The 25,352-nt window shown below is 42.7% G+C and overlaps 1 protein-coding gene across 1 annotated transcript in view; it reads right to left on the bottom strand.

Moving 5' to 3' along the window:
• AMMECR1 (AMMECR nuclear protein 1) overlaps positions 1-25,352 on the bottom strand; it is a 406,744-nt gene that overhangs the window by 198,563 nt on the left and 182,829 nt on the right. The window contains exon 3 of the mRNA XM_069211426.1: positions 22,128-22,242. Within this exon, the coding sequence (XP_069067527.1) occupies positions 22,128-22,242 (115 nt within the window). The remainder of the gene's footprint in view (positions 1-22,127; positions 22,243-25,352) is intronic.

Here is a 25,352-nt window from a genome sequence, read left to right as displayed (position 1 = left end):
ATGGAATGAGTGGGAGAGGGGGAAAAGCGTATGCAAATATCCCTGACCAACTTATCCATAACGCATTGCCCTGAGACTGATCTTGTGGGTACCTGGATGCGAAGTTTCAGCATTTTGCGTTTTCTTTTGTTGCAAATAGGTCTATTTGTGGTGTTCCCCAACTTTGGAAGTAAGTGTTTAGTATTTGGGGGTGAATCTCCCATTCGTTGATTTGTTGGTGATCCCGAGAGAGATTGTCTGCTAACGGATTCTGAATCCCTGGAATAAACTATGCTATTAGGCGAATGTGGTTGTGAATCGCCCAATGCCATATTCTCTGTGCCAGGAGACACAACTGTGTTGAGTGTGTTCCTCCCTGTTTGTTTAGGTAATACATCGTTGTCATGTCTGTTTTGACAAGGATGTGTTTGTGGCTTTGTGGCTTATTATGGGTTGAAATGCTTTTAACGCTAGAAATACTGCCAGTAGTTCTAAGTGATTTATGTGAAACTGTCTTTGCTGAGTGTCCCATGGTCCCTGGATGCTGTGTTGATTGAGGTGTGCCCCCCACCCTATCATGGAGGCATCTGTTATTACGAATTGAGGCACTGGGTCTTGGAAAGGCCACCCTTGGTTTAAATTGATATTGTTCCACCATTGAAGTGAGGTGTATGTTTGGCGGTCTATCAACACTAGATCTAGAAGTTGACCCTGTGCCTGTGACCATTGTGATGCTAGGCACTGTTGTAAGGGCCACATGTGCAACCTTGCGTTTGGGACAATGGCTATGCATGAGGACATCATGCCTAGGAGTTTCATCACCATTTTGACTTGTATCTTTTGTCTTGGATACATGGCTTGTATTACATTGTGAAATGCCTGTACCCTTTGTGGACTTGGAGTGGCAATCCCTTTTTGCTGTGTTGATTGTGGCCCCTAAGTATTTCTGTGTTTGACACGGCTGAAGGTGTGACTTTGTGTAGTTGATTGAGAAACCTAGTTTGTGGAGGGTTTCTATAACGTACCTTGTGTGTTGTGAACACCATTCTAGTGTGCTGGTTTTGATTAACCAATCGTCTAGGTAAGGGGAACACATGTATTTGTTGCCTTCTGATATGTGCAGCTACTACTGCCAGGCATTTTGTAAACTCTTGGCGCAGTTGTTATTCCGAATGGCAACACCTTGAATTGGTAATGTACTCCTTGGAATACAAACCTTAAGTACTTTCTGTGTGAAGGATGTATTGGTATATGGAAATATGCATCCTTTAGGTCTAAAGTTGTCATGTAGTCTTGTTGTTTGAGCAGTGGGATTACGTCCTGTAATGTCACCATGTGAAAGTGATCTGATTTTATGTAGGTATTTAACGTTCTGAGATCTAATATAGGACTTGGAGTCTTGTCCTTTTTGGGTATGAGAAAGTACAGAGAGTAAACTCCTGTTCCTTTCTGATGAATTGGTGCTAATTCTATTGCTTCTTTTTGTAGCAACGCTTGGACCTTTAGTCCTAGAAGGTCCATGTGTTGTTTTTTACAGTGTGTTTTCGGTGGGACGTTTGGAGGGAATTTGAGAAATTCTATGCAATAACCATGCTGGATAATTGCTAGGACCCAAGTGTCTGTTGCTATTTCCTCCCAATGTTTGTAAAACTTGGTCAGTCTCCCCCCCACAGGTGTTGTGTTGGGGATTTGTGACGTGGAAGTCACTGCTTGTTCTGAGGAGTTTTGGGACTTTGGAACTTCCCTCTACTCTTTTGGAATTGTCCCCCTCTATATTGACCCCGAAAACTTCCCCCGCTGGTATTGGCTCTGATAAGTGGGCCTTGTTTGTGAGGTTGTGGGTTCTGTAGTTTGTCCTCAAAACCCCCCTCTAAACTGCGTTTTGCGAAATGTGCCTCTGCTCTGTGGGGAGTAGAGTGCGCCCATGGCTTTGGCCGTATCAGTGTCCTTTTTAAGTTTTTCGATAGCAGTGTCCACCTCCGGCCCAAACAACTGCTGTCCGTTAAAAGGCATATTCAGCACGGCTTGTTGTATCTCCGGCTTGAATCCTGACGTACGCAGCCATGCCTGTCTCCTTATGGTTACTGCAGTATTTATTGTCCTAGCAGCTGTATCTGCTGCATCCATTGCGGGCCGTATCTGATTCTTCGAGATAGCCTGTCCTTCCTCCACCACCTCTTGTGCCCTTTTCTGGAACTCTTTGGGTAAGTGTTCAATGAAATGTTGCGTTTCGTCCCAATGAGCCCGATCATATCTTGCCAGCAGTGCTTGTGAGTTGGCAATGCGCCATTGGTTGGCCGCTTGTGCTGCAACCCTTTTCCCTGCAGCGTCGAACTTGCGACTCCTTGTCTGGAGGTGGTGCGTCTCCCGAGGTATGAGAGTTTGCTCTCTTGCAAGCTGCCCCTACTACCACAGAATCTGGTGTTAATTGCTGCGTGATATATACCGGGTCTGTTGGCAGTGGCTTGCATTTTTTTTCCACCTTTGGAGTTATGGCCCTGCCCTTCACAGGCTCCTGAAACACCTGTTTGGAGTGTTTTGGCATTCCCGGTAGCATAGGGAGGCTTTGGTATTGGCTATGAGTGGAGGATAGTGTGTTAAATAAAAAGTCATCCTCAATAGGCTCTGCATGCAGGGTGACATTATGAAATGCCGCTGCTCTTGACACCACCTGTGTGTAGGCTGTACTGTCCTCAGGTGGTGACGGTCTCGCTGGGTAACAGTCTGGGCTGTTATCGGACACTAGGGCATCATAAAGATCCCATGCATCGGGATCATCCGGACTCATTCTAGTATGAGTTGGGGACTGCATCAGTGGTGGAGTGGCTACCGGTGATGAGTGCGTTGAGCGTGGTGGAGATGGTGGCGGTGTTATTTGTCTTGCAACCTTTGCCTGTGGCTGCTTGTCTTTTTCTTGAAAAGCAAGTCTTCTTTTCATCCTAATTGGGGGAAGAGTACTTATCTTCCCTGTGTCCTTTTGGATGTGGAGCCTTCTCTGAGTGTAGTCTGGCTCCATTGACTCCAGTTCTTGTCCAAACTTATGTCCTTGCATTTGTGAAGACACTCCCTGTTCCTCTGTGTAGGAACCGGATTTCGGTTCCGAGGCCGGATGTTTCGGAATGGAAACTTTTTCAGCTGTCTTTTTCGGCTCCGACGCCACATTTTTTTTTTTATCTTCGGCGTCCCGGTCTCTCTGTACCGACTCGTTTCGGTGCCACCCTCTCGGTGTCGAACTTGCTCGGACCCGCTGTCTCTGGGTCGAGTCTGCTGTGGGCCGGTATCTCGACCGGAGTCGGATGTCTTCGACACGTGCGTGCCCTTTTTCGGTGACTATGTTCGGTCACCTATTTTTCGGGTTAAGCCATGGCCTGCTGGCGGTGGCGTCCCCTGGGCTTTTGCAGTCTTCTATTGAGTTTTGTGTGTCGACGTCTTACTCACGGTTTTAGGCGTCTGTTCGGGATTGACCTCGTCCGAGTCCGACTCCTTGATGGAGAAGGTTTCTTCTTCCTCCTCCAAGTGTCTTTGTCCTGTTGGCGCCGACGCCATCTGCAGTCTTCTTGCTCTTCGGTCTCTTAATGTCTTCCTTGACCGAAACGCTCAACAGGCTTCACAAGTATCTTCTTTGTGTTATGGAGACAAACACAAGTTACAGACCTGGTGCTGATCTGTATAAGGATACTTGTTGTGACATTTGGGGCAGAAGCGGAATGGGGTCAGTTCCATTAGCCTTGAAGACACGTGGTCGGGCTGACCAGGCCCCGACGGGGGATCGAAAAACCCCGAAGGGCCACCAGAGCTCTTCAAATATCAGTGTCTATCTGTTGTAACTAACCCGATACCGAACGCAAACAATACCGTCAAATTTTCTGAGATTCTAACTATCTTTCCGAACCGAAACGCGGAGCGAAAAAGGAACACGTCAGAACCCGATGGCGGAAAGAAAACAATCTAAGATGGAGTCGACGCCCATGCGCAATGGAGCTGAAAGGGGAGGAGACCCTCGATCTCGTGACTCGAAAAGACTTCTTTGAAGAAAAACAACTTGTAACACTCCGAGCCCAACACTAGATGGCGGGATGTGCAAAGCATGTGTATCTGCAGCTACACATGCCATTGAACATATAGAGATATATATAGAGAGAGATAGGGAGATGTATAGAGATAGGGAGATGTATAGAGATGGAGATGTATAGAGATGGAGATGTATAGAGATGGAGATGTATAGAGATGGAGATGTATGGAGATGGAGATGTATGGAGATGGAGATGTATAGAGATGGAGATGTATAGAGATGGAGATGTATAGAGATGGAGATGTATAGAGATGGAGATGTATAGAGATGGAGATGTATAGAGATGGAGATGTATAGAGATGGAGATGTATAGAGATGGAGATGTATAGAGAGAGAGATGTATAGAGAGAGAGATGTATAGAGAGAGAGATGTATAGACAGATATAGATAGACAGATATAGATAGATATAGATAGACAGATATAGATAGACAGATATAGATAGACAGATATAGATAGACAGATATAGATAGACAGATATAGATAGACAGATATAGATAGACAGATATAGATAGACAGATATAGACAGAGATAGACAGATATAGACAGAGATAGACAGAGAGAGAGAGAGAGAGAGAGATAGAGAGAGAGAGATAGAGAGAGAGAGAGAGAGAGAGAGAGAGAGAGATATACCGAGATATACCGAGATATACCGAGATATACCGAGATATACCGAGATATACCGAGATATACCGAGATATACCGAGATATACCGAGATATACCGAGATATACCGAGATATACCGAGATATACCGAGATATACCGAGATATACCGAGATATACCGAGATATACCGAGATATACCGAGATATACCGAGATATACCGAGATATACCGAGATATACAGAGATATACAGAGATATACAGAGATATACAGAGATATACAGAGATATACAGAGATATACAGAGATATACAGATAGAGATAGATAGAGATATATAGAAATAGAGATAGATATATAGATAGATAGATAGATAGATAGATAGATAGATAGATAGATAGATAGATAGATAGATAGATAGATAGATAGATAGATAGATAGATAGATAGATAGAGATATGGAAAATGTCACTTACCCAGTGTACATCTGTTCGTGGCATTAGTCGCTGCAGATTCACATGCTGTGCATAGTCCGCCGTCTGGTGTTGGGCTCGGAGTGTTACAAGTTGTTTTTCTTCGAAGAAGTCTTTTCGAGTCACGAGACCGAGGGACTCCTCCTACTTTGGTTCCATTGCGCATGGGCGTCGACTCCATCTTAGATTGTTTTCCCCGCAGAGGGTGAGGTAGGAGTTGTGTATGCTAGTAATAGTGCCCATGCAATGGAATGAATAAGTATGTACAAAATGAAGGTTAAAGTAATATATTTACAAATGTACAAATGTTGAAGAATTACTTCCAAACGGCTACAGGCTGCCGGGCGCATGTGAATCTGCAGCGACTAATGCCACGAACAGATGTACACTGGGTAAGTGACATTTTCCGTTCGGTGGCATGTGTAGCTGCAGATACACATGCTGTGCATAGACTAGTAAGTAGTTATCTCCCCAAAAGCGGTGGTTCAGCCTGTAGGAGTGGAAGTAGTTTGAAATAAAGTTCTTAGTACGGCTTGACCTACTGTGGCTTGTTGTGCAGATAACACATCTACACAGTAGTGTTTAGTAAATGTATGAGGCGTAGACCATGTTGCTGCCTTACATATTTCGTTCATTGGAATATTTCCTAGAAAGGCCATAGTAGCACCTTTCTTTCTGGTTGAGTGTGCCCTTGGTGTAATAGGCAGTTCTCTTTTTGCTTTAAGATAGCAGGTTTGGATGCACCGTACTATCCATCTGGCAATACCTTGTTTTGATATTGGATTTCCTGTATGAGGTTTTTGGAATGCAATGAATAGTTGTTTTGTGTTCCTAATTTCTTTTGTCCTATCAATGTAGTACATTAGTGCTCTCTTGATGTCTAATGTATGTAGTGCTCTTTCAGCTATTGAATCTGGCTGTGGGAAGAACACTGGTAATTCCACTGTTTGATTTAAGTGGAACGGTGAGATAACCTTTGGTAAGAATTTTGGATTTGTTCTTAGAACGACCTTATTCTTGTGTATTTGAATAAATGGTTCTTGTATGGTAAACGCCTGTATTTCACTTACTCTTCTTAGAGATGTGATGGCAATGAGAAATGCAACTTTCCACGTTAAGTACTGCATTTCACATGAATGCATGGGTTCAAAAGGTGGACCCATGAGACTTGTTAAGACAATGTTGAGGTTCCATGAAGGAACAGGTGGTGTTCTTGGTGGTATAATTCTCTTTAAGCCTTCCATAAACGCTTTAATGACAGGTATTCTAAACAGGGAAATTGAATGAGTAATCTGCAGGTAAGCAGATATTGCAGTGAGATGTATCTTTATGGAAGAGAAAGCTAGATTAGATTTTTGCAAAAGTAGTAAATATCCTACTACATCTTTTGGAGATGCATGCAATGGTTGAATTTGATTATTATGGCACTAATAAACAAATCTTTTCCATTTACTTGCATAGCAGTGTCTAGTGGAAGGTTTTCTAGCCTGTTTTATGACCTCCATACATTCTTGTGTGAGGTCTAAGTGTCCAAATTCTAGGATTTCAGGAGCCAAATTGCTAGATTCAGCGATGCTGGGTTTGGATGCCTGATCTGTTGTTTGTTTTGCGTTAGCAGATCTGGTCTGTTGGGTAGTTTGACATGAGGTACTACTGAAAGGTCTAGTAGCGTTGTATACCAAGGTTGTCTTGCCCATGTTGGAGCTATTCGTATGAGTGAGTTTGTCTTGACTCAATCTGTTTACTAGATATGGAAGGAGAGGGAGAGGGGGAAAAGCGTACGCAAATATCCCTGACCAATTCATCCATAGAGCATTGCCTTGGGAGTGCCGGTGTGGGTACCTGGATGCGAAGCTTTGGCATTTTGCGTTTTCTTTTGTTGCAAATAGATCTATTTGAGGTGTTCCCCAAATTTGAAAGTAATTGTTTAGTATTTGGGGGTGAATTTCCCATTCGTGGACTTGTTGGTGATCCAGAGAGAGATTGTCTGCTAGCTGGTTCTGGATCCCTGGAATAAATTGTGCTATTAGGCGAATGTGGTTGCGAATTGCCCAATGCCATATTTTTTGTGTTAGGAGACACAACTGTGTCGAGTGTGTCCCCCCCTGTTTGTTTAAATAATACATTGTCGTCATATTGTCTGTTTTGACAAGAATGTATTTGTGGGTTATCATGGGTTGGAATGCTTTCAACGCTAGAAATACTGCTAAAAGTTCTAAGTGATTTATGTGGTACTTTCTTTGATGAATGTCCCATTGTCCTTGGATGCTGTGTTGATTGAGGTGTGCTCCCCACCCTGTCATGGAAGCATCTGTTATAACGTATGTTGGCACTGGGTCTTGGAAAGGCCGCCCTTTGTTTAAATTTGTACTGTTCCACCATAGAAGCGAGATGTATGTTTGGCGGTCTATCAACACCAGATCTAGAAGTTGACCCTGTGCCCATTGTGATGCTAGGCACTGTTGTAAGGGCCGCATGTACAACCTTGCGTATGGGACAATGGCTATGCATGAAGACATCATGCCTAGTAGTTTTAATACTATTTTTGCTTGCATCTTTTGTGTTGGATACATGGCTTGTATGACCTTGTGAATTGTTTGAACCCTTTGTGGACTTGGAGTGGCTATCCCTTTTATTGTGTTGATTGTTGCTCCTAAGTATTGTTGTGTTTGACACGGCAAAAGTTTTGACTTTGCATAGTTGATGGAGAAACCCAGCCTGTGAAGTGTCTGTCTGACATACTTTGTGTGATGTGAACACTTTGTTAGCGTGTTGGTTTTGATTAACCAGTCGTCTAAGTAGGGGAACACGTGTATTTGCTGCCTTCTGATATGTGCAGCTACTACTGCTAGGCATTTTGTAAAGACTTGTGGCGCAGTTGTTATTCCGAATGGCAACACTTTGAATTGGTAATGTATTCCCATGAATACGAACCTCAGGTATTTCCTGTGCGAAGGATGGATCGGTATATGGAAATATGCATCTTTTAGATCTAATGTTGTCATGCAGTCTTGCTGTTTGAGCAGTGGGATTACGTCCTGTAATGTGACCATGTGAAAATGGTCTGATTTGATGTAGGTGTTTAGTGTTCTGAGATCTAGAATTGGTCTTAGTGTTTTGTCCTTTTTCGGTATTAGAAAGTACAGTGAGTAAACTCCTGTGTTCTTTTGTGGACCTGGTACTAATTCTATTGCGTCCTTTTGCAGTAATGCTTGAACTTCTAGTCCTAGAAGATCTACATGCTGTTTTGACATTGTGTTTTCGGTGGGACGTTTGGAGGGAATTGGAGAAATTCTATGCAATAACCATGTTGGATAATTGCCAAGACCCAAGTGTCTGTTATTTCCTCCCAAGATTTGTAGAACTGGCTTAGTCTCCCCCCCACTGGTGTTGTGTGAAGGGGTGGTGTGACCTGTGAGTCACTTTATTTTGAGGGGTTTTGGTACCTTGAAATTTTCCCCGGTTTCTTGGGAATTGTTCCCCTCTGTATTGTCCCCGAAAACCTCCCCTTTGATATTGTCCCTGGTAGGTAGGTGGTCTTGTTTGTGAGGTGCTGGTTTCTGTGGGTTGACCTCGAAACCCTTCCCTAAAAGTAGTTTTACGAAATGTGCCAAATGTGCCTCTGCCCTGCGGGGAGTAGAGTGCGCCCATGGCTTTGGCTGTGTCAGTGTCCTTTTTTAATTTTTCAATTGCAGTGTCCACTTCCGGCCCAAACAATTGTTGTTCATTAAACGGCATGTTAAGCACAGCCTGTTGAATCTCGGGTTTGAACCCTGAGGTGCGCAGCCATGCGTGTCTCCTTATAGTGACTGCAGTATTTATTGTTCTTGCAGCTGTATCCGCTGCATCCATAGAAGAACGTATTTGGTTGTTGGAGATATTTTGTCCCTCTTCAACCACTTGTTGCGCTCGTTTTTGGAACTCTTTGGGGAGGTGTTCGATGAAATGCTGCATCTCGTCCCAATGAGCCCTGTCGTATCGCGCTAGGAGTGCTTGGGAGTTGGCAATGCGCCACTGATTTGCAGCTTGTGCTGCAACCCTTTTCCCAGCTGCATCGAACTTGCGGCTCTCCTTGTCCGGAGGTGGTGCGTCGCCTGATGTATGAGAGTTGGCTCTTTTACGAGCTGCTCCTACGACTACTGAATCTGGCGCCAGTTGTGATGTAATAAAAGCAGGGTCTGTAGGCGGTGCTTTGTATTTTTTCTCCACCCTTGGAGTTATTGCTCTGCTTTTAACTGGCTCCTTAAAAATCTGTTTAGCGTGCCTTAGCATTCCCGGGAGCATGGGAAGGCTTTGATAATGGCTATGGGTGGAGGACAGGGTGTTAAAGAGGAAGTCATCCTCAATAGGCTCTGAATGTAGCGATACATTATGAAATTCGGCTGCCCTGGCTACCACCTGTGCATATGCTGTACTGTCCTCAGGTGGTGAGGGCTTAGTTGGGTATGATTCAGGGCTATTGTCCGATACTGGAGCGTCATAGAGGTCCCATGCATCTGGATCATCTTGGCTCATGGTGGTATGAGCTGGTGAATGTGGTGGAGTTTGTGCCGGTGATGCATGGGTTGACGGTGGTGAAGAGGGTGGTAGAGTTACTTTCTTTACCACCTTTGCTTGTGGCTGCTTGTCTTCTTGTTGGAAGTCAAGTTTTCTTTTTCTCCTGATTGGGGGAAAGAGTGCTGATCTTCCCTGTATCCTTTTGGATAAAGATCCGCTTTTTTTGCGTGTGATCTGGTTCTATTGTTTGTAATTCCTCCTCAAATCTGTGTTTTTTTAGTTGGGAGGACAGTCCTTGTTCCTCTGAGTAGGAACTGGTTTTCGGTTCGGTTGCCGGGTGTTTTGGCACCGAAACTGTGACTTGATTTTTTCGGCTCCGACAAGATCTTTCTTCTTTTCGGTGTCGTGCCTTCTCGGTGCCGAACATCTTCGGTGCCGTCGTCTCTGTGCCGAGCAACTTCGGTGCCGCTATCTCGGTGTCGACCCTTTTCTGCACCACTCTCTCGGTCCCGAGATTGCTGCGTGCCTGTGTCTCGACCTGAGTCGGACGACTTCGGCACCAGCTCGCCCTTTTTCGGTGCCGATGGACGGTCACCTACTTTATGGGTTAAGCCATGGCCTGTTGGCGGTGGCGTCCCCTGGGCTTTCTCTGTTTTTTCGTGTGATCTTTGTTTCGACGTCTTACTCACGGTTGGTTGCTCTTCGACGTCGAATTCTTCGGAGTCTGAATCGGGGATGGAGAATGTTTCTTCTTCCTCCTCCTCGAACCGTTGTTGTCCTGTCGGCGTGGACGCCATCTGCAACCTCCTGGCTCTTCGGTCTCTGAGCGTTTTTCTCGACCGAAACGCGCGACAGGCCTCGCACGTATCCTCCTTGTGCTCGGGGGACAGGCACAAGTTACAGACCAAATGTTGGTCCGTGTAAGGATATTTATTGTGGCATTTAGGACAGAATCGAAACGGGGTCCGTTCCATCAGTCTCGATGTTGCACGCGGTCGGGCCGACCAGGCCCCGACGGGTGATCGAAATTACCCCAAAGGGCTACCGGAGCTTCTTCAAGATTCGGTGTCGATCTGTCTAATCTAACCCGATACCGAACGAAACAATACCGACGGATTTTTCAGAGATTCTGACTAACTTTCCGACCCGAAACACGGAGCGAAAAGGAACACGTCCGAACCCAATAGCGGAAAAAAAACAATCTAAGATGGAGTCGACGCCCATGCGCAATGGAACCAAAGTAGGAGGAGTCCCTCGGTCTCGTGACTCGAAAAGACTTCTTCGAAGAAAAACAACTTGTAACACTCCGAGCCCAACACCAGACGGCGGACTATGCACAGCATGTGTATCTGCAGCTACACATGCCACCGAACACAGATATATATATATAGAGGGATAGAGATAGAGAGATAGAGATATATATATTTACATCAAACCAGATGCCAATACTGTGGTTATCTGTGCAATGCAACGATCAATCATCATGTGGAAAACTTGAGGCTCCCCACTGCCTAATGGACAGAACATGACATGTCGCAACATAGGAATTTTGAAACTCCATCTCACCAGATGTTAACAAGAACAGATCAGACATGGGCCTCCCACCACCCCCCTCCTTTACAATCTACGTCCTACCAGAAAACCACCTGAAAAGAAAGTACCAAAAGCACTGATTCACATGACATCTTTGTCCTTACCAACTAACACTTCGACTGGAACCATACTTGTTGCTTCTCTGCCACTTGACAGACTGTTTTCACGTTCCTAATAATCACGCAACACTCTACCACCTGGTTCAGCCCCCATATTTTCAAATAATGGACACAATCTGTTCACATAGCTGCTCCCATCATCTTTTACAAGAGCGTGCATACCACTTCTTGCTGTTTTCTTTCATTCGAAAATATTTAAGGAAAAATATGAGAAATCACACCGGCAAACCACTGCTACAAATACAAACCCTACAAACAAATGTGGTCTGGAGTGCAGCTATAGATGGGACAACGTATAGAAAATGAGCCCAATCGAGAATCACGCCAAACAGCTGTGTCAATAAGACTAATACTACAAGAAAAAATCTGACTGGACTGAGTAGCAGAAAATACAAATGTGTGTTTGCTTTTAAGCAGATTTTGACCCACAAGCAGAAGCAAAATATAATTCTTACACAGGGCACCAGCTAAATGGAAAGAAAAAAGCTTAATAGCGATATTTGTTGAAAGGGTCTTGATAAAAGGGGGTTTGTAAAATTATACGGACGAGATTGAAATATATAAAGAAAGCTTAAGTTATTTGGTTATAGAGGTTGATAGTTAAGGTGATCCATAAATAAATTAGTTATCTAAACAAACTATGAATCAAAAACTTAGACAGGTAGACTCAAAATAACAAGCTATTTGCCTTCAGTTATGCTGTTTCTGGTGGAAACTGACCACAAAACCCTCACCTTTTGAGTTTTCCTAGCCGGCAGACGAGATCCCGAATTTTTCCACTACCAGCAGCATCATTGGACTTTACCGAGGCCCTCATCGGCTTAGGAAATGACAGCATAGAGCTGTATACAAGTGCCACCCATGAATGCTAACATCTGTTTTCTCTGAAACTCTTCCACACCTTCAGGTGAAGTGGGTGAGCCAACAAATTAACAGGCAGAGTTGAGCTAGAAGTCCGGCTCAACTCCAAGAGCCTGTGCATCAGCAGAGCTTCGAAAATATTGGACATGTAGAGCATACAAACATCAAGTAAAAATATGATAAAATGTCTTCAAAGTTAAATAAGTGAATTTTACACACTGTAGTGTTGCAGCTTACTAGGTCAGAATATATCCCCGCATTGAAAGGGCTTTCTTAAAAATAAAAGCTTTTAAACATTAAATTAGAAACTTTCCTGCCCCACAACCACCACAGCCATTAGTGAACAGGCATGTAATTTACACACTAAATGTGGCCAGACTTTTCTTATAGATGGAGCAACATTATGGCCTGTTAAATCTAACAAACACTTTTTAAGGAATGTGTGGCTTAATGAAATAAATATTTGCTTAGACCACAATTTGTTAGCACAAGAGATGGAATTAATCACAAGTTTTCTTGTTTCAAATTCTGTAGTTCAGACACTAGATTGGTTTCTAATTCTCTTGCCCATTTTACGTCAAGTTACTGGTTTGTCTTTATAGGTGCACAAGAATAAAAGAGGGGGTAGCAGGCAGAAGCCACGTAAAAGTTGTGTTTGTTTGGTATTGAGTGCCTAAAATGACCTCATGCTAAGCCAGAGTCAAGCATCTGGCTGGAGTCCGGCTTGACTTTCAGCGGCTCGCCCACATCTATGAGAGAATGTGCAAAGCCCAACTTGGAACTATTTTAGAACCATAAAGTACACAGAACTAGGAGGAGGAAAAGGTAGTGAGGAATCTGCAGTTAAGGTTATCCACACAAAGTTAATCACTGAAGGTAAGTAACTTGGTCCTCTGATACTTCTAACTGCAGATTACTCATTTTTTAATTAGTTAAAAAGCAGTACCTCCAACTCGTAAAACTAGTAGGCGGGTAGGAGGAGTGGGCTTGCTCCACAAATCCAACAGAAACAAGCAAGTGAGATGAACTCTGCGGTCCAGAGTGTTGAGACAGTAATGTTTGAAGGAGCAGTAGAGACAAGCTCATGAATGAGCCTGAATGCCCTCAGGAGGTTCTTTCCTGGCAAGGGCTTAATAGTTTTATGCAGAGGCAATTCCTCTGGACAAGGTTCATTTCTCTACCCCACTTCCTTTCTTTGGCACCTGCAATATGTCAAAATGTTTGTCAGCTACCCAGTGCTTCCAAGCCCAATCTATGCCGAAAATATGACTCCTCTCTGGATCCAACAGCTGAAATCTATTCTCAGAGGTGGCCATGGATTTAAGATGTCATGAAGTAACAGAATGTTCCATACGGAAGTGTGAATACACTTTCGAAACAAAAAAGATAAGGTTCTGAAGCACCACTATGCCATGCATAGGCTCATAAGGAGAGCACCATAATGACTAAATAAAGGTTCTATTGTGGCATAGTAAGGGGTCAGGAGGAAACATACAAGTCCTTTAAAAAAAAAAAAACAACAACATGCCAATTCATGACAAATGATGGTTATCAGGTAAAAGTACTAAGGCCTACAGGGTCCAAAAGGAAAATGTTACTTACCAGTAGACATCTGGTTGTGGCATGTAGTGCTGTAGATTCACATGCTGTGCATTATCCTGCCATCTAGTGTTGGGCTCTGAGTGCTGCAACTTGTTTTTCCTTCGACAAGGCTTTTCAAGTCACAGGATTGAGTGGCTCCTCCATCATGGTGCTACTGTGCATGGGCATTGTGTTTTGTTGGATGGTTTTGCCGCAGGGGGTGAGCGATAGAGTATAGAGAAGTATAGAAAAGAGTATGTCCATGCGAGTATAAGGAAATATATACAACTATATATGACCAGAAATTAACTGAAATGGCCACAGGCTTCTGGGGAGGAGATAGGGCGTATGTGAATCTACAGGACTACATGCCATGAACAGATGTCTGCTGGTAAGTACAATTTTCTGATCGATGGAATGTGTGGCTGTGCACATGCTGTGCAGAGACTGTAAAGCAGCCCTCCCAAAGAAATGTGGTGGCGAGCCTGTGGGAATTGCAATTGTTTGAAAAAGTGTTCTTAGGACAGCCTGTCACACTGGCTTGCAGACTAGCTTGAACATCTACGCAGTAATGTTTAGTAAATGTATGTTGCGTAGACCAAGCAGCTGCTTTGTGAATGTCAGCTAAGGGAATATTCCGTAAGAATGCCATTGTGGCGCTTTATTTCTTACAGAATGTGCTGTAGGAATCAATGTCAATTGGCATAGTATACACTTCACTATCCATCTAGCTATGCTATTTTTTGTAACAGGATTTCCTTTATGTTGAGCTGAAAAAGCCACAAAAGCAGAACTCTTTAGTTCTGTCAATATAATACATGAGGGCTCTTGAAATCCAATGTGTGCAGTGCTCTTTCTGCCACAGAGTACAGTTGTGGAAAGAAAACTGGTAACTCAATCTGATTAATGTGGAATTCTGACAGAACTTTTGGTAGCAATTTAAAGATTGTACGTATGACAAGTTTATCCTTATGTATCTGAAAGGAAGGTTTCGCCAATGTTAAGGTGTGCAGAACACTAACACGTCTCAGAGATGTAATAACAACTAAGAAATCCACTTTGTAAGAAAGGAATTGTATAGGACATGAGTGAAGAGGGTGCATCTATGAGCCTAGTGAGTATAATATTAAGATTCAAGGCAGGCACTGGAGGTAGCCTGGGGGGATTCTCTTAATTCCTTCCATAAAAGCTTTAATGGCTGGTATTTTGAATACTGCAGTATGTTGTCTGTTTTGTAAATATGCTGGATTTGTAGCGAAGTATAGCCAAATTCATGTGTAAGCTAGATTTGCTTTTTGTAGGTGAAGCAAATAACATGTCTTGCACTGATGTTGTTAATGGATCAATGTGTTTAGATTGACAAAAACAGACAAAACGTTTCCATTTTGCTGCATTGCATGGCAGGCTCTAGTTGTTGGCCTATGCGCTTGTTTTAAAATATCCATACATTCTGCCAGTAACTGAAGGTAACCGAAGTCTATGACTTCAGGAGCCATATTACATGTTTGAGTGAATGGGATCTGGATGCCTTATTAGTTGGAGATTTTGTGAGAAGATCCAGTCTGTTGGGGAGTTTCTCGTAAGGTACTAGGGAGAGATCATTTTGAGAGGTTAGAGTTTCCTCACCAGGAATAGAATGAGTGGGAGAGGTGGAAAAGCATAAGCAAATATCCCTGACCAGTTGATCCCTAGGGCATTGCCTTTGGAGGACTGGGGGGTGTGGGTACATGGATGTGAAGTTTTGGCATTTTGAGTTTTCTGCTGTGGCAAACCGATCTATCTGAGGTGTTCCCCACTTTTAAAAGTATTTTTGAAGGACTACTGGGTGGAGTTTCCATTCATGGACTTGTTGATGCGTACTGCCTAGCAGGTCTGCAAAGTCGTCGTCTGTGCCTGGGAGATATTCTGCCAGAAGATGAATGTGGCGATGAGCCCAACTCCAGATTGACTGTGCTAGCTGTGACAAGTGGAGAGAGTGTGACCCCCCCCACCCCGATTTTGTAAATACATTGATGTCTTTGCAGATCAAGACAGATTTGTGTCTTATGTGAGGCATAAAAGCCTTTAGGGCTAGAAAAACTGCCTGAAGTTCCAAAACATTGATGTGCATGGTCTGGTGACAGGGGTCCATAATCCCTGTACTGTGAGGTGGTTGAGATGAGCTCCCCATCCTGTGAGGGAGGCATTCGAGGTCAGAACTACTTGGGGAACAAGGTCTTGAAAAGGCCGTCCTTGGAGTAGATTGGCGAGATTCTACCATAAAAGAGAAATGTAAGCAGGTTGATCTACCAACACTAGATCCGAGCTTGCAACCATTGGTGATAGAGACATTGTTATAGAGGACGTAAATAGAGTCTGGCATGAGGGATGATGGCAATGCAGAATGCAATCATGTCTAGGAGTTTCATCAGTGGCTTGGCGGATTTGATTGACCTATACTGAAGAGATTTGTTGAAAGTTGTGAACATGTGTGTTGAGTGTGAAACTGACAATGAAAGTGTTGGCTTTGAAGAGCCAATCATCCAAGTAAGGGAAGACATGTATTTGCTTCTTCTTAGATGTGCTGCAACTACTGCTAGACACTTGGTGATTACTCTGGGAGCGGGTGTGACCCCAAAAGGTAGAACCTTGAACTGATAATGTCCTGCCAATACAGACCTTAGATATTTGTGTTGTGCAGGATGAAATGGAATGTGCAAGTAGGCGTTGGATCTAGGGCAGTCATGAAGTTGCCTTTTTTCAGTAACGGAATTACATCCAGAAATGTGACTATGTGAAAATGTTCCGGCAGAATATACTGATTTAGGGGTCTGAGATCTAAAACAGGCCTGAGAGTGCTGTCTTTTGGGGGAATGAAGACAGAGTGAGAACACTCATACTTCTTGGTATTGTACAGAAACTTTTGCTATAGTTTCTTTTGACAGCAGAGATTGAACGTCTGAGCAAGATGCTCTGTTGATAACTTGTGTTTGCGAGGTGTAATGTCTAGAGGTGTTGATGTCAGTTCTAGACAACAATAATGGATAATCAATAGAACCCATAGGTCTGATGTTATGTTTATCCACTGTTGGTTATAAAATTGAAGACCCCCCACCACTGGAGAGGAATGAGGGTGAATATGGAGGTAGCCAATATTTTACTGTGGAGGGTGAACCATGAGTGTTGGTGGGTTTTCCCCTGCCCTTGGAGCTGTTTCCTCTATATGTTCCTCTGAAAAGCTCTGGAGTAGGAAGAAGAGGTTTAATGCTGCTGCGAATTTGAGTGATCAGAGGATGTGGTTGCCTTGTATCCACCCCTGCATAATGAGCACAGAAAAAAAAAAATACAATTTGGTTGGTTTCGTAAGGCACCCATTGCTTTACCAGTGGGTAAGTTTTTCAAGGGTGGAATCAACCTGGAACCGAACTAGGAGCTACCCAACAGAAGGCTTATTGAGGACAGCTTGTCAGACTTCTGGTTTGAAACCACAGCACCTTAACCAGGTATGTCTCCTAAGTTAATATTGTTATTGACCCCTTGTGCAGCTGTGTCAGCTGCATCAAGTGCACATCTAAGTGAATTATTTGCAATTGTATGACTTTCAGATACAATTTGCTGTGCACGTTTTCTGTAGTCTTCTGGGATGTGCTCCCAGTGTGCCCTAAGATATCTAACCAGTAGTGCTTGGTAGTTAGCAATACGCCAATGATTGGCTGCTTGCGCTGCAACCCTTCTTCCCACTGCATCAAGTTTTTTACTCTCTTTCTCTAGAGGAGAATCTCCAGTAGCCTGACTATTTACTGTATATTGGATCAGACGGGTCAGCCTTTTATTTTTGATGTACTTGTGGTGTAATGGTATGGGAGCGCACAGGTTGTTTGAAAATGTCCTAGAGATTTAGAAGACTGAACTTCAGTCTTTCTAAATTTCAGAGCTGAACCAGAGGGTGGGGCACTCATGTTTCCGTGACCTAGCATGGCCAGAAGGCAGTGGTGGTCTGATTACCTCTTTTGTGAGTATTAACTGTCTTTGTGGAAGGAGAAGTGGCTGGAATTTATTTTTGTTGTTTTGTTTTTAAACTCACAAGAGTAGAAATGATGTTGTGACTCAATGTCAGATTGCACATCAGAATCTGTGTATGACTGGTAATGCCCCTTGTTGCTCCAGCTCCTCTTGTGCTTGCTCATCCCCAAAAATATCCAGGGTGCTGTTTTGTGTTGTGTTTTAGTTCCAGCCTGCAAGATCTTGGGTTTCCAAATGTCTTTTTGGACCAAAATAAATCGACACGCATTGCAGGTAGCCTCATTATTGTCTGAAGAAAGGCATAAGTTAAAAACACTCAATGGTGATCCTGTGTGGAAATTTAGCGTGGCACCGAGGACAAAATCTAAACTGTATCCGTTTTATTAGGGTGTCATGTTCTTCCGTGCAATGACAAAATAGGTCTGGGCCGGGCAAGGACTGCTCTGAAGAGTACGAGTTTTAAAGTTTAACCAGAGTTGATGTGAAATATGATTAAGAAAACATGACCGAAATACAGTACCATTGATGGAAATTAAAGACTGAAAAGAATCTCAAACCAGAGCGAGTGAATACAGACCGAGCAGAAACTTGGTTACGTCCCAGAGTTGTTTCTGGGGGTCCACTGCACTGTGCAAGGTTGGAGGTCAGCAAATGTTTTTTCAGATCGGGTGAGCTGCTTTGTGAGTTTCATCATGCAGGAGGGTTTATTATCTTGGCCACAAAATCCACTTTCACCTCAAGGTGCACCCAGGATCCCTTCCTCAACTGTCTAGCTTATCTGGACTCTAGGAGGTGCTGGAGTGTGGGGTGACAAGAGATGGTAATGGTGGTTGAGTGCCCGTCTTGAAAGGTCTTGTGTACCCAGTCTTGACAGCTTGGTTGGAGAAGAGTCAGTGACCCACAATCTGTCAGCTGGGCTCGCTTGCCACTAGCAAAATCGGGTACCCAAGTGGTGGTTGGGGAAAGGGGGGGTGGGGGGGTAATTAGGTAACAGCACGAGCAGCCCAGCCCTACATTGCTCCTGCCCGTGTTACCGGTTCTCCAGCTGGTCTGTCTCTGGTTGAGGAGCTGCTTGGTCCCAGCCAACAGGGCCTTTGTTGGTTTACTTCTAGTCTTATGCCCATTGTGGGGTGGCAGCAAATCTGGTGCTCCCACACTCAGAGAAACTATAAGTTGCTGACATCAACTCAAGCATCCCACCACTTTTTAAAAAAATTTGTATAGTTCAGTGTATCGCCCTGAGTGGGACGGGTATGGCAAAATGTGGGTCCCGTATACAGTGCCACTGGAACCAAGCTACGCCTAGCTGATGAGCCCTAACTGGGGCAAACGCAGTCCAGGGTTGTTTGCGTTCCAGATCAAGGAGGACCTTGCATAGCAGTTTGGGCCAGACTGAGGAACAGGATCAAAACTGATGTGCATTTGGCTGGGTCCAAACTGAGGTGGCATGGTGGATGAAAAACAATGGATTGTGGTGCAGCCCTGAGAGATTGCCAGTGGCAGAGATTAATTCAAGCATTCTACCCATCACGTTTTTGCAGCCTTCACTTTAAGGCACCTTGCAGGTTGACCCTCAGGTGAGTGGTGGAACGGAGTCTCTAGGAGTGTTGTGTGCCCTAGGACCTGTGCTATGGTACAAAGGAACTACTTTCTTATCCTCTCAAGTGTTAAAGAACAGGAAATCTGGGTTCTATTCTTCCAGGTTCTTTTACCTCCCGGGCAATTATGTTCTTCGGTCCAAACAGGTCTGGGGTCTTGGCATAGTTGATACTGAATCCTGTGATGTGTCCAGGGGCATTTGAGTAACAGATGGTATTCTTGCTCTTGACAGCCTAGCACGCATCAACTCCTCATTCTCTAGAGACAAACACAAGTCGAAGAACTGGCACTGGAACGTCTGAAGCAGACAGCAGATAATCTGAGGTGGAGCCTTTGTCCAGATAAACTGTGGGCAAACGGAAGAGTCACAAGGGATTTTGTGACTCAAAACCTCTTCAAAGAAAAACACATTTCAAACATCCATGACAGACATTAGATGAGGAGCGTAGGCAAAGCTTGTGTATCACCAGCAACACATGCTACGAACATAGTATTCATGCAGGTAAGTCAATTTTGGTTAAGGTAAACACCACTTTGGTGGTTATGTTTTTTCAGATCACACTGTACAATAGATGGTTGTAATTGCCACAGCCTTCAGAAATTAAACTACTCTAAAACTGAAACTTTCCTCCCCAACAACAGGATTGCCCTTTAGCCCTCGAACTAAGCCCAGCAAACATGTCCGCTGCCAGATGCACTGGTTCAAAACCCAGAGAGACAATAGCCGCTGAGCTATCTTTCACTTAACAGATGAACACATTTTTCCAACCGTGTAATCAACAACTTTGAACCTTGTAACTCATTTTTCATCCCTTCATCTTCCAGCACAAAATGTGCATGGTGAATTACTTTTCAGGTCGAGTATACACAGCAGCCATGTGCTGTATCTTGACATGCTGTAATCTACTTTTAGGCTTTCACTATGCCCATCACTTTCATACATTCCTTGTCCTGCCTTTCAAAATTCTTTTGTTAGGTAAATGCTTTAGATTTGCCCCACCTTGAGGCTGTTTTGTTACCACCTTGGAGATTGGCCCTGTTTCATGGATTATTGCATGATCGGCCATATACCTCAGTGTTGGCGCACTACTTTTTTTCTTTTGCCTTGCCACTTGTGGCAGTATGTTTGTTCCTCTAGCATCGCGCTGTTTCTTTGCAGTGTCTGCACCCAACAAAGGGTGCAAGCTGGAGGGAGATTCATTTTTTATTCATTACAGGGTGCAAACTTGACCGGAAGATTGGAGAGATTTACATGAGCACCAGTGAAATTTGCAGCCCTGTTCCTAAATTCTTCCCAAGTTTAGCAGCTGAAAAACATACAAACTGGTGTTCTTTAAATAGAAAAAAAACACAAGGGAAACCCTCAAGGTGGCTCTCCCCACCACAGCAGTAGAGCCAATACTACAATAGTCACTGCACTTGGGAAACTTGCCCCATTATGCTTTGGAGGTCATTCCTTTTACAACACGTTTTTGCCCGTAACACAGCCTCTGTTGGTCCTAGGACAATGGGACCACCACCAAAACATTTAGCACGGCGTGCTCGGTCACGCTCAACTGCCTTCTTACTCTAGGAGGGGTGGTGGGCAAAATCATAACCTCTCCCGCCATTCATTATCTTTTTAAGGTCTCTCATGGCTGCAGCTTTTGCTTTACAGCTGGGAGTAGTCTGTTTTAAGGGCCTTGTTTGTAATATTTAGCAGGAGTGCTAGACCTGAAAATGTGTAACACCCCATGCCCTCTATGGGCTGAATATATGGTTACACTGCAATGCTCTCTGCCTTTTCTTTTCATGTGTTTATGCCCTGTAGGGGCTGACTATATACATGACCACGTTTCTTCCAAATGCTATTTTATTGGGGTGCTCTCTAGGGGATGTTCTGACCAATACAGTCTAATGCCAAGTGTATGAAGGAATGCACACATTTTATTTCTGATAAAGGTTTAATGTGCTGCATAGCTAAATACTTAAAAAGTCCCAATATCTTGCAAGGCAGTTTATTTGGCATTACGGTTTAAATTCACCCACAAACTGCAGCTGATACAATCACACATTAAGAGTTAGTATGAACATCAAGTGTCGTTGAGCAATCTACAGCTGTGGTATAATGTTTTCCTGCTTCACACAAATTAAATAGAATTTGTATTCCTGCTTCAAGAGACTAACTGCATTTGTACATCAGCTCTGTCCTTTCAACTATATCATCTTTTGTCATCTAAGCTCTTCAGCCACTCTGAAAGAGCAACTCCAGTGAAATAGTGTGCGGAGGTGAGCATTTTCTCACAAAAAAACAAACCTATTGAAATTAAGGAAGACTTTAAAGACCTTGCTCTTTTCGTACTAGTAATAAATTCTCTAAAACAGTTTACCCTTCAAAAGGCCTACAGGTATACGTGCTTCAGAAAAAATAAAACATGTATAACATGCAACATTCGAGTACCATCCCTTAGATCACAAAGCGACTAATGCAAATTGCATGGTGTTACAGAAAACACTTCACCTATTCACAAATACATAGGACCTGTGAGGCCACTTCACCCATTACGTTTCGGAAGCTTATAGGAAGCGTGGAAGTAAGTCTCCATAAAACCTGTTTAGTCAACCAGTATACCTGTTACAGCTCTTATCCTAATCAATTTCCAATGTCTAATGCAAATCACCCGTATTAAGCAATCTGCAACCTTAATGTTATTTCTAAAACATTAATATTTTTGTATAAACATGACATTACTGATCATTGAGCCTAAAGTTCTTACCTCCCAGTCCAGATAATCACACACATCTTCAAAGTTTGTTAGCAGAGACACTGAGCAAAAAAGCCGTGGCAGCTCATCCCTCGTCATTGGAGGAAAACGGCTGTCTTTAAGGGCACTAATTGAAGGGAAGAAAACAGATAATTAATTGAAGACCCATATCACTGTATTTATTTTTAAAGGTAAATAACATCATGCCACATGATCCTCTAAACTTTAGAAAAGTCAATGTATTTAGCTATTTGGAGTGCTTCAATACATTTCTTAAAACTGTTTCCTTACGGAGGCTTGTGCAATTAAAATTTCAAAGTCCCAACACAGCATTACTTACAAAATACTCAAACAACAGCCATTAAGACAAACAGTAAGTTGCAAAACTTTTATTATACCAAACTATTACGGATAAAGTGTGTTTTAAATACACTCTACAACAGAACATGGCCAGTTTACTTGGAACACGTGCCTTACCTTATGACCACTGTTGAGCACACCAGTGATTGCAAAATGCCAATACAAGAAGAGCAATACAAACCTTTAATAACCAGGGTGGGAAATACTCTACAAGCACAGATGTATAAATGTTCAATAAATTTAACGGCATAAGAAAAAATGGCCAAGTGCACCAGGTAAAGAAAGATTTCAGCATAATTTAATTTACCAAAAAATAATCCAATATGTGTAATAACTAGCTGTGTGGATATAAGACGCTAAAGGTAGGTCAATGGAATTACATCTGTTTTACCAATAACAGCTGACTGTGCTATAAAATTCTTAATTTTAGATCCTGTCAAAATATCAACTAAAGGCTGATGGTCAGTTTTCAACACAAAAAGTATCCCCCCTTAAGGATGACTATTTTCTCAACACTCCACATACCAGTAACCTCTTCTTAATGACAGATTATGTATGCTCCACTGTTCTTAATGCTCTAAATAAAAACTCACCAATTACATCCAATTGTTTCAAAACTACCTCCAACCCACAGGAGGTGCCATCTACAGTAATTCCATTGAATTTCTGGCGTTGGACATTAAGACAGCACTTTATCTCCCCTAGAGCAATGTAAAAGCTGAGCACTTTGGACTTGGTGAAATGTGTCCTCGAATCGTATGGGTAAAACATGATGTTAAAGATAGCTAAAAACAGAGGGCTTGTATCACCTGGCAGTTGCTTATTTCCATTGATCCGTAAAAGAGTGGTTTCAGAATTGTCATTTGTGATTGGTTGAGGCTGAACCAAAAAATGAAGTTACTCAAATGTACATGACATAGGACAACAGGAAAACATTCTAGGCATTACAGGGTGCAGGAATTAAGCGGTTGTGTAAAACAAAAAGAAAACAAAAAACAAAAAACAAAAAACAAAAAAGGTGACACCACCTACCTTTTGTTTTGTTTTTTTAAATGCACACACAGTAAACCTGTGGGTAGAAGGAGCAGGCGGAAGAAAGTCTTTGGGAATGATGCCAGGGTTTGTGGGCCAAACTTAAGTACTGAACAAAAATATTCATTGTTACATTGTTTAGGTGCTCAAGGACCAGATGTTTTAGTAAATTTACCAGACCTCAGTCAAGAAGAAATGAGGAACTTAAACAAGTATGAAACCTGTATACCCAAATAAGATTTGCATTATCTTCCAAGGATAAGCACAATTGTACTATCATTTTGGTCTTAGCAGGCCAGGGTGTGATTAACGGTGGAGGAATATGTAATAAGTGAGAAGGTTAGCGTCTACCTATAAGTTTGGGAATGCCAAGGAAGAAAGGAAATGGGACCAGTTAGTGCTAAAATGTAATAGTGAGAAAACAAGTGGAACTGTGGTTAAAAGATGAACTTCCTTTAGAAGAAGTGATAGCATTTGTGAAAAAGGTTGAACATTATCACAGGAGTCCGGGAGCTGAAGAAAAATCAAAACATTATGGGTGTTGATTAGAAGGCAGTTAAGTTGGAGCAGAGGTTAAAAAAATAAAGAAAGAAAAAGTGATAATGAAGAAGAAAGATGCTTTTAGAGGGTTGTGTTTCAGATGTGGAAACCAAGGACATGGGGCTGATGCAAAGGAGTGACCTGCTATTTTTGGAACTTGTCATGAATGTGAAAAAAGGGGTAATTTTGTAAAATGTTGTAGGAATAAAGAGAACCTAGAAAAGACACAAAAGAAATGGCTTACCAGACCCTTTTCAATACCAAACATGAAAATAAGGATACATTTTTACAGACATCCAATTGATCAAATATGAAGCCTTGGGAAAGCCCCTGCCTTGCAGGCTACTAAGGGTGAAACTTGTGCTGGCTGGAACATACACACTTGGAACCTTGGATGCCACTAAAATCAAATGGTACTTTGGAAATAATACTTGTCAACAAATGAGGAGTGAAGAAACTGATTTTTTTTCTGAAATTAACAGGAATAATCTAATACAAGTCTTCAGACTAGTTTGGAACAAATTACTAAAGAGAGATTTCTTGAATTCTCTACACTACAAACAAGAAATATTTCAATAAATGCACATGGTATATGCAAGTGTGAGTTTACTAACTTTTGGAAAATAGACACTTTAAAAATTAATCTACACCACATTGGGGGGTAGTTGGCCTAATCCCTTAGGCGTATCATAGGTTGTCCCACTCAAAATGAACAAAAACACTAAGGGGCATTACTGGAGGAGGTAAGTGAGGGTTAGGCCTAGGCCTATACCCTGAATTTCAATACATGAAAATAAGGGTCATCCAAGTGTCAAAGTGTTGTTTGATGGACAAGAATCATCAATTAAATCTTGATTAGTTTTCTCACTTGTTTATAATTTCAAAGGATACCTTGAGAAGTAAAAGTAAAGTTGACAAAACTGGATGTTAGACATTGGTTATGGAGGTAGCCCTATAAAATGTTTTGGGTACTTTGAGTCTTGGGTAGAGTAAAATGACAGGTATTTGGTGGGAAAAAATAAAGACTAACAAAAGGAGATTATTCACTTGGATGTACGCACCAAAAACTATTAGGTGGTACTCTGAATCCCAATGCTAATCTTCAAGTGGAAGTGCAATAAATGTAATTCAAAAGTAAAGTTTAGAAAGGAATTCTCACATGTTCAGGGAAGAATTGGGTTAACTGAAGGGCTACAAATGCAAGCTAAGACTTTAAAAATGCACAAACTGTAGCAGTGGAAATTAGGCTAATACAGCCAAGTATGCAGGCGTATGAGAGTAGGGCGTTGAAACAACTGCATGACA

This window comes from Pleurodeles waltl, chromosome 2_1, assembly GCF_031143425.1.
Source record: "Pleurodeles waltl isolate 20211129_DDA chromosome 2_1, aPleWal1.hap1.20221129, whole genome shotgun sequence".
NCBI classification, from domain to species: domain Eukaryota; kingdom Metazoa; phylum Chordata; class Amphibia; order Caudata; family Salamandridae; genus Pleurodeles; species Pleurodeles waltl.
The sequence above is the reverse complement of the archived record's forward strand: the minus strand, read 5'-3'. Positions and strand labels throughout refer to the sequence as shown.